Source organism: Mirounga angustirostris, unplaced genomic scaffold, assembly GCF_029215605.1.
Source record: "Mirounga angustirostris isolate CCGP_5_RB_7025 unplaced genomic scaffold, mMirAng1.0.hap1 SCAF_11, whole genome shotgun sequence".
NCBI classification, from domain to species: domain Eukaryota; kingdom Metazoa; phylum Chordata; class Mammalia; order Carnivora; family Phocidae; genus Mirounga; species Mirounga angustirostris.
Genome location: NW_026991719.1, coordinates 25,418,568 through 25,429,207, shown reverse-complemented (window position 1 = coordinate 25,429,207; position 10,640 = coordinate 25,418,568). Strand labels below are relative to the sequence as shown.

Below are 10,640 nucleotides of genomic sequence, written 5' to 3'. Positions count from 1 at the left end.
AATCCCGAAACTGGCAAAAGCACAATGGTGGAAAATCAAGCATCTGAGCAATCCTAAATCTTGGCACAAGAAAATGAAGTCTCTTGGGAAAAATATGTCAAGTGGTTGTTTCTTCTACTTCTGTTTAGTTTTGTGGTGGGAAACATGATTAAACCCAAATCATAAAGAAGTTTCATGAAATAAGGCATCATGCCAAGGCATACACACTCTTCCAAAACTATCTTTTGAGTAAACTAAGAAATGAGTAAACTAGCAGAGTAGTAAGAGTCAATTCTCATTTCTCTGGGTCTGAATGACTTGCCATCATACCACATTTCTCCTCACTATCAACCAAGTCTCCCACAATGTCCGGTCATGTTGGAAGAGGAATTGCCTCTGCTTGTTAAAAGAGTGATAATCATTCCCTGAATTTTCATGAACGACGGGTAAGGAATCATAGGCCTAACAATGCTGGCAAGATATGCGCTTTATGTGAATGTCAGCTTCTGAGAATATGACCTAAATCCAAACATCAGTAGCTTTTCAGGTGATGGATGTCTTTGAGACTCACATCCAGGAAAACACCAGTTTTGCACACATTCACAATGTGGCCTGGAATTTCAAGGACTTCTTTATTTCCTTCAGTCCTTTTTATAGACTCAAAGTGTCCTTGAACCCAAGTTTAAGGTCCATTGTTAAGGATAATCAAAATTTGACTGTTAACTGCTTTCTTTGCTCGGAACAGTCAAGCGGGAAGGGTTCAGGAGAAGGCAAGGAATAGCTCTGCATCTACTGACAAGCTCCTCCTCTTAGGGAAGTCAGTTGCAACATCAGGTCTTTGTATATATTGTTAAAGAATGTGTTCAGTGATGGGGAATATGTGCCTGTAGATAGGATTTCTGACACATTTAGTAATATTTCACCTCTCCTGATCAACTACGACAATGATGGGAACAATGACCAAGCACATTCAGATCAGAAACAGTAAGGGATTTTCCTCTTCCGTGCCTGTGCATTCTCTTAGTCCTTGCACTCATGTCACTTGCACACCGATGGTCCCCTTTGAATCTCACTAAGCTTTCTTCTGAGACTAATGACACAAACTAAATAGAGAAGAGAAAGAAATGAAGCACAAGATTAAAAAAATACTTCTTGGAAAAAGGAGAACTAGGGTATCATTCCAGAACCAGAGCATAATTTACAAATGTACGAATTCATGTTTTCCTAGAAATGGCGATCTTAATTTACATAAATGGTATCTGTCAAAGTTAATGACTATTCTAGGACAAACAAAACTCGGAGTTTAGGGGTTGGCTCTGAGTTAATAATTGCTCTTGTTACAAAATGCTGAGTAGTAATGAAATAAGGAAGAAGCCAGTGTCTACGTATTTAAGATTAAGCCGATAGGGTTCAAATACACAGGTTATGAAGAAAGTAATAAACACAAAATGGTTGACGGCTTGAACAATCAGGTGTTCAACTACAGAAATATAGTAGGTTCAGGTCTCTTAACTCATTGTGTGTTTGAGATTTATTTCACGGAATTGATTTAACTTAAATCAGCTGGCTGCATGAGATACAGATTTCTTCTCTGCTCATAGGAAACCTAAGGAATGAAATACAAATTAAATAATCAAGGAACTGAGCACCAGTATACAGGGTAGGACGCTTAGGCAGCAAGTAGAGGTTACATTAAAGAGCCAGATGGACTTTGAATCCATAACGTGTCACTCGGAGCCCAAGCAGTGAATGATGAACGACAGGCGATACCAAACATCACATGCGTCCAAGTCCAGAAGCCCTTTCTCTCCCTCGGCCTGGCTACCATATTCACACTTCCAACTGTGTTTCTACAGCTAGAATATTCTCATCCCCCACAGCCCCCACCGAAAAAAGAGAAGGATGAAACCTAAGCACTAGGGAAAATACATTTTTTCTCTTTTTATTGTGAGTTCTAACGTAACTTTTATTAAACACAGAGCACGTGAACACATGACAGTTGCCTTCATTTGTTCTCACATGGAGCTGATAGAGGAATACTTGGGAGGAATGTTTCTAAAGCCATAGCTAGCTTCTTCTCCATTTATTTTCTTTTTTTAAAAAATATGACAAAGCATTAGAGGAAAAAAAGTTTCTTAAGTTGTGAGAATATCAAATATTACCCATCAATCCCTGAATCATGCTATTCAAAGTGCTTAAATCTACACTAAAAATAGAACAAAAAATGTACTCCCAATGCAGCTAAATTAACACCTATGGATGCCTAAAATATGACTGTGGTCTGATCACTTCCTCTACACACTTCCATCGTGCACTTAAAACAAAATTAAAAAATTAAAAAAAAGAAATAAACCAGGCCATGGCCATGTTTACAGTTTTCTGAGCACTGGGGAGTCTGGAATCCAGTCCAGTGAGGTTCGCTGACAGGTGTCCATAGTACAAAGCAAACAATGGCCTTCTCGGGTTCTGAAAATAACGCAACGTGCAAAGCTGACAAAGTTTGTGTCCTTGCAGCTTCAGTTCTGGTTTGGGAAAATGTGACACAGGTCCGGGGGGAGCATGGGAATAAGGAACAGATCGTAGAGAAGGACCCCAGGTGGCTTGTCAGGGAAATGAACACTTTGTAAGCAAATAAAAATCACTGCACATCCCAAGGCTCCTTTACCTTGTCACACAAATACTGAGACCTTCGCATTGTTGCAAAATTCTTATGCTCATCTCGTACATTTGCAATGTAATCTTACCCTCCCAAATGAACTCTTTGGAAGTTTACACTTTGGTGTGTGTGTGGCCAACTCACACCGAACTGTAGAATTGTTTTCTCATTATATGGTGGTAGGAATAAACCGAACATACGATAGTCACGACACAAGCCCACAGGCGATGACTGGCATGGAAATTCCTACAAGGAATCACTACAGGAATGTATAAGTTCTTTATCAGTGATTTCATCACATTGGTTTTTTTTTTTTAACTAAAAGCTACGTAGGTAGTATTTCCCTTTAACAATTCCACCCTCTGTAAGTTCCTTGATGACTGATTTTGCATCATCTTCAACATGAATATGTGTTAGCTGCTTATGCCACTGATTTCAAACATAAAGCTAAATGGTAAGGGATGAATTTCCTGGGAGCATCAGCTTTCTGTTTCTGAAAGATAGAATCACACAGTTAAAATAAAATGAATTATTTATACAGTAAAATTATTTTAAACACTTTCTCATCTAACTTAAAAACTAGTTTGTGTAAATAATGTTTATTTTGAAAATAGTGATTTCTGTTGGTACTCTTATGTTTGACCTCCTGAGTTCTCATATAAACACTTCAATATTAATAAGTGTTGCTTATGTTCACAAACTGAAACCGAACCCTTGATTCTGAATGGAGCATTGAAAATTAAATACAGTGAATTAACATTTAAATACAAGGGGATCCCATAATAAGTTCCACAGATTTGTTCTGACTCTTTAGAAAGTAACACTTCATATAATACAAGGTGACAAAACATATTTGATGACACATCCTGTCCTTCCCTTTGGTTTGGAAGCCTTCAACGTGAATTTCATTTCGACTTGTGTTGATTCACCCTTTTGAGTTAACCTGCCTGGCATTTGCACATAATCTCATTTGCAGAAAAATTATAGAGGGAAAAGAGGAAGTAGAATATTAAACAAAAACAGCCACAAACACATTCATGCCTTTCCAGGAAGTGATCAAATATAGGGCTTGATTTTTTTTTTTTTTTGGTTTTTTGTGTGTTTTTTGTTTTGTTTTTTTGTTTTTTGTTTCTTTTGTTTTGTTGTGTGTGTGTTTTATATATATATATATATATATATATTTATATAAGGGTACATCAACTCATTTAAAAAACAGAAACAACACTCTCTCCCCCATTTGCAGGCCCTCGATCTTCTCTTCTTAGCACTCTGTAGCGGTCACTGTCAAGCGACTAGCACACTTCTGGGTCTGGAGTGTATTCTGACGAGCAGTGAATTAAATGTTAAGACAGTTAGACCCCCCCCCTCAGAGTTTACACATCATGCCGCCATTAGAAGGGTAGAGGTGGGGAATGAGGTGGGACAAGGAAGAGATTCAGGGCTCTGATTGACGGGGCCCTCCTATGAACAAGTGTTCTTCTCATCTTTTTTTTTTTTCCTCCTCCCAAATGGCAACGCTGGCATGTGCAGCACTGCTCTCTGAAGGCCCCCGTGGCCCTGCTGATCCCAGGCAGAACCCAAAAGAGGATCCGGTGCTCCTTGTCCCATCGGATAGATTTGTCCAAGCACCCCAAGGAAATGTTAAAAGCAAAACAAAATCAAGAAAAGAAAATAAAACCCATTCTAAAACTAAACTAATGAAGCAAAAAAGGGTTTTCTATCTATACATTAAGTCTCTTCTTTAAAAAATGTAAATTTACAAATTCCAATGACATATAAAACAAAGTCAAAAAATGTAATGGTAAGAGACATGGTAAAACAGGAAGACACTGATGCTACAAAGAAATTGCCGAAAACATATGTACAAGACCCTGTTTTTCCTCGTGTTCTAGAGATTGTAATGCATGTTTTTAACAGCAGCAGTCGAGGATTTAGTTCCAGGCACTGGACTGCACACTCCACTCAAGCTCCCAGGGATGGGATGTCCCTTGCTTTTCTGTCACCAAATCACACTGGATATACTGGTCTCCCTTGGCAACAGCGGCAGGATGGCACTGTTTGTGTGGGCCTCGTCTGGATTCTGCTCCCTGCTCGATTTTGTCTGTGGCCGCTGCCCGTTGATGAGTGTCATGGGGATGTTACAATAGGTATGCTGATTTCCTATGGAGGTAAGGGGCAGGGTGCCGGGAGGAGGTACGTCGTACTCATAGCTTCGGTAGTAGTGTTTCTGACGCATCTGTGAATGGTACGTGTTGTGAAAGGTGGAACGGAGATCTGGGTGGGCAGTGGCTAGAGCTGTAGAGGTGGCCGCGGCCATGGAGATGGCCGAGACAGTCTGCAGCTCCCCAAAAGGCCCCTGCTCACTAACATCTAAAGCCTGCTCGTGCGTAATGGGTTCTATCCTCTTAAAAGGCATTTCATATTGTAAACGTTTCCAGAACTTAGAGTTCAACTTGTTGCATTTCGGTCCGTGCCATTTAATAACCGTCAGGAGCTTGATGGTGTGCTTGAGGGCTTCCACCTCCTGGTAGTTCATGATGCCTCGGAGTTCACTGCATTCAATCAGTATCACTTTGATTTCTCCAGTGACCAGCATGTTTCGAAGTCTGGTCTCCAGCTCAAAGATGCTCCAGCCCCTTCTGACTACATAATTTGGGGTCATGACAATAATCAGCCTCTTGCTTTGATCTACACACCTTGCCACATCTTCAATGTATGCTAGAAAAGAGAAAAGAGTTTATCAGAATGACCAGATCAAAGATCTGCTCCAGAAAGCCCCAACAGCTTCTCTTGCACACGTTACGTGAGAACTGTTGCTTGATAGGTCATACCTTAGAAGATGAAGACAGCCAGTGACCACAACGAATAGAGTATGGGCTTCTCTTTTCTCAATGCTAGAAATATTTTTCCCAGGTACCAATCTCCCGTTTGTTTTTTCAAATGTCAAGACTCATAAAAGGAGATGCTTTACAGAATAATGGAACTAGCTTCTCAGGGCCATCAAAAATTAAGTTTCATATGAACACATATGACTTTTCTTTCTTGAGACACTGACAGATACCATTTTTGATGTAGAGAACCACAAGTTAAAATTCTGCCTAAAAATAATGATGACACACAGACAAAGAGTATGCACACTCTCAGACGAAAACATTAACTTACTTCCAGTTGGGATTAAATCTCTATCTGGTATGAACAACTTATATCCATAATGCTTTTCAAGCATGTCAGGTAGGATTTCGAGAGCAAAGCGTTCTTCTTCCCCTGTCTCTTGATTCCATTGGTCAGGATCCACTTTGGTGTATGATAAGTACGCATCATAATCTTTATTGTCTGTCAAAAAGATTACAGAGTAAAGTTGAAGTCACTGCTCTCCAAAGAAAATATTAGGACATGAAAACATTCAACTCTTTCCAAAAACATCTCTAAATGCCCTCCTTTGGGGAGACCAAAGAAAGAAGCCTTTACTAATTTTCAGTAAGAATTCAATGATGTCAAATATTCTGGAACTAATTTGGAGGTATAAAGGATCACATTTTTATTTGTTGTTTTTGTTGTTGTGAAGACAGTAGCAAGAAAATTAACAAAAAAAGCAATGGAATGTTAACTTTCAACATTTCTGAGGCACAGGTCATGGAGAATTTTGACTGCTTATAAAAGGCACTTGGTTGGGTAGTATGCTCTTACTCTAAATAACTGTACATTCAACTAATCCTGCATTTGGCCATTTTACTCTGTTGAAAAAAAAGAAAACTGCACCTGGCTTGACCATGGAGGAATGATATTTTGATTGTGGGCACTGTACTGATTTTCTGTTGGGAGAGAAAACAAAATCAAGCATGGAATAATTACTTTTCTACTGGGAGCCAGTTCTTGGATTTGGGGACTTAGAATATTATTCCACTGAATTATTTTAGAAAACCATATTGTTTTGCTGGTCTCCATTTATCTCACACATAAAATACTGCCAAATATTTTCTTATCATGTTTATCGGTTCGACCATGAGAATAAAAAATTACAATATAAATGAATGAAACTTTGTTCTAAAATCTGTTTCTTTTCTCATTCTTTCCCCTTTTTACATGGAAACTCTTCAAATATTTGATGACTACTCTCATGCATTATCTTTACCTTAATATTTTAACATTAAACATCCCAAATTTCCTATTTGTTGTTTCTAATGGAAATAAGTCATGTATCTTCTGGATAGTCTCTCATTCATCCATTGCATTTTCAGAATGTATTATCAGGATTCATAATTCACCTCAAATCTAAATATTACCAATATACTGAGTTTACCAAATATCAGTATCTTTAGCTCTCTTTTCTACTTCCCTGATGATTGTCAGAGTATTACTCAATTATCAGATCAAGTCAGACTGAAACATCCCTAAATTTCAGGACAAAATGAGCTTTGTATTTGGCACAGAAAATTTAAAACTTTGGGGTTATAAAACATCAAAGATCAAGGGACATCCTTAACTGTTGCTCTCGGTGGCTTTGGGGCACTCCTTTTGACTACAGGGACACTATAGCTCTCTTTTGCAGATCCATATGGGTGTGTTCATTTCAGTAGTCTGATAGTCCTGAGCCATCTAGAAGTTATTCTATAATTAAAACTTGCTAGGGCAAACTCAGAAAACTATTAACTGTATCTGAAGTTAACACAGGTATATAGGAAACTAACAACTCAAAAAAAAAGAAAAAAAAAGAATTCAAACTCAAATCTAAAAAAAAAAAGAAATTAACAACTCTGCTATAGGATGCCTGAAAAAAAACTTACGTATAGAGGATTTAAAAAAAAAAAAAAAAAAAAAAAACAGGTTTCAGGGTAAAAAAAAAAAAGGTTTAGAAAAATAGCAATCATCCCAAAGGTGCCATACTCTGGTATTTGTTATTTTCCTTATTCTTCAAACAGGAAATAGTTGTACATATTATAAATAAAATTCAATTTTCATCAAAAATGAGAATTACATTTGCTAGAGCAGGTCATGCACATGTGCCAGCAGTCTATAGTGGTACCATTTTATTGATGTAAACACTTCAGTTGAGTCAGAAATCATAGAAAATAGTACATAATAAAGCTAGGATGTAATACCAGTTAATATTTAATTAAAATGTCCATTCATTAGATATTCACATGCCATATCTATGAGATATAAGACTTCCTTTACAATACCGGTCAGTAGCTTCCAATCTAGTAGGAGATGTAGACAAGTCAACAGTTTATTTCTAGGGGACAAACATGTTGCTAAGACTAGTACATGGGTCATGGGCCAAGGAAGGACTCCTTAAGCCAGACTGTGCATTGTAGAATGATTTCATGCATATACTGTTTTCTTTCTTGGAAGTTGTTTTCTCCCAGTTTGCTACAAAGTACTATAATATGTTGAAGTTTGCCCAGATCTGGGAAGTGTAATGGCTAGATCCTCATTCTTAGCCCTCTGTCTTCTCTAAGCTTAAAAATATTTGAAAAGCAGATCAATAATGAACACCAATTACAACAGAGCACATATGACTCAAAAGAGATGTAAACCACTGGTCCGCTGATCCTGGTAAGATCCAGCTTGGTATCACTATTGCTCACATGACACTGTCTCTTCCTCTGATTTCTTCCATGGGCATCTCTCTTCCAACTCATAAATGCTGTTATTTCTCAAGATGTTTTTTGTGACCTGCTTCATTTTTCTCTCAGCCCACTTTCCCTTAAAAATCTCCTTTCCTCCCCTGATGTCAATAATCACTTCTATGTAGCTAACTCCCTAATTTAGATGTGCAGTTCTGTCTTCCTTTTCATGAACTACCAACCATACCCCACTTTTACCTGTAACCTCGGCCCCTTAATTTGGATGTTCGGCATGCACCTCACATTCAACATGCTCACAACATAGCAAGCTTTCCGTCTCAAGCTCTGTTCTTCACCTTTTATTTCACTTCAATAACATTACAATCTCACTTCTTTAATCTCCAAATGTCAGATGTATGTTCCACTTATCCTTTTTAATTACTGATAATCTCATAGGCATTCATTGGTAAAAGTCCTTTGGATTCTACTTCCATCATCCTGGGTCAGGCCCTACTCATTTCTTAGCTGTTATAATTCTATTTTAGTAGGTCTTCCTCTCTGTTTCTTTCTCCTTCTGGCCCATTCCACATAGAGCTGAAAATTTATCTTTCCAAATCTTACCACTGATTATGTTCATGGTATCCTGGAAAATAATTATGGTTACCCATTGTCAAAAAACCAGCAACTAGATCTGTTTTTGATTTCTTTTGAATTTGAGTCTGATATCTTTGACTTGGAGATGATCTCTTTTCCCAAGTACGGTATTATTGTGCTCACATCTTATCTTTTTTCTTTGACTACAATATCCTTGACTCAGCTATCTCACCAGGGCTTAGTAGATGATCAAACAGATCTGTTGATTAAATAAATGAATAATCTTTCATTTGCATATCACACGACTTATATTTTACAACAAGGGTGGGGATTTTCTCAAGACCTGGGCTATTTTCTAGGAGAGATGTCTTTGGAGATATACACTCCATGCTGCCTGGACTCCTCAAGGAATTACTAGGAGCTATGGGGTCAGGGTTTATCAAGTTTCCTTACCAAAACCAAAAGTCAGACACTTAACCAACTGCACCACCCACGAGCCCCAAGAATTTGCATTTACAGCAAGGTCTCGGGTGATGCTGCTGCTGGTCCAGGGACTACACTTTGAGGAACTCTGCTCTAGGACACTGTATAGGCATCCAGAGGGCTCAAAGGCATCAAAGAACTGCAGGTGGTTGCTAGGTAACTGACCAGAGAACAACAAAACTAAACATTGCAGCATCAGATCCATGATAAGTGGTGCTGATACTTACAGGGGATGTACTCTAAACAAAAAAGCTGAAAATCCACACTTTCATCAAAAAGGAAATAGATTCTTGCCTAGAGTAATATGTACATTAACTGTATTAAGCTTAAATGCGCCTCAGGAATTGGTGCTAAGGCCTCAGTCAGTTCTCTATCTCTTTGTATCATCAGGACAAATTTATAGTAGTTAAACTGGTATCTCTTGGATAAAAAGGAGTTGCACACATGCAGATTATCTTGGTAGTAAATGTGGCTCAAAAGCCCCTTGTGAGCATCTGCAGCAGCATCCTCAAATCAATGGAACACTTGACTGGTATCTAATTCCTCTTTCCCTAGAGTCTATGTCAGAGCAGTAATGGGCTAGGCATTTATTTACTACCAGAAGGAAACTCCTGATTTAAAAGTTATCAGACTGCAAACATCATGCCAGATACCATACTAAATTTAGCAATGTTCTCTGACTCAAAATCATATGGATTTTAAGGTTTCTTCTATTTTCCCAATTGCCAGATAAATATGAATCTTGGGTAAAATCTCTTCAATTCTGTTTAATATCTGTAAGAACATATATTGATTTAGTATCTACAAGAACATATATTGACTTAATATCTTAATGTCTGAGCTTTATATGACTGGAGAAACTTTGAAAAATTAACATTTTTTTATAACCATAGAAAAAACAAAACTATGCTAAGGTTTTTAAAGAACAGGTCTGTGATCTTTTCAATTCAACTTAAGTTTATAAACAACTTAAAAGTGGTTAATCATAACATGGTAGTACCACAGAATATTTTATTCTAAACTTTATTCTTTAAATTTTATTTTCTGTAATTTAAACCTTCAACTATAATTCTGTTCATTGAAGAGATAGAAAACAGCTGGTGTATATGTTCTTTGCAATAGTTTGCACAAATTCGAATACAGTCATTGATTTACTCTTCCCATGACTTTCAAGTGATTCTGATTGCAATGTTCAACAAAAAATGAAAAATGGGAATGATGTCAGCAAAATGGCCAAATAAGACATCTGTGCGTAAATCCTCTCAGCCTTGGTCCAGAGCAAGTCCTGGCCACCCAGGGTCCCATACAGTGACCAGGCAGAAGCTCAACCAGGGACCTGTTTGGAGCCATATCTGTCCACA

General features: G+C 37.8%; 1 protein-coding gene across 1 annotated transcript in view; it reads right to left on the bottom strand.

The window, feature by feature from the left end:
• Positions 1-4,501: 4,501 nt before the first annotated feature.
• IL1RAPL1 (interleukin 1 receptor accessory protein like 1) overlaps positions 4,502-10,640 on the bottom strand; it is a 677,053-nt gene continuing 670,914 nt past the window's right edge. The window contains exons 9-10 of the mRNA XM_064574807.1: positions 5,798-5,968; positions 4,502-5,353 (exon numbers count right to left, since the gene is read on the bottom strand). Of these exons, the coding sequence (XP_064430877.1) occupies positions 4,635-5,353; positions 5,798-5,968 (890 nt within the window). The 3' untranslated portion in view covers positions 4,502-4,634. The remainder of the gene's footprint in view (positions 5,354-5,797; positions 5,969-10,640) is intronic.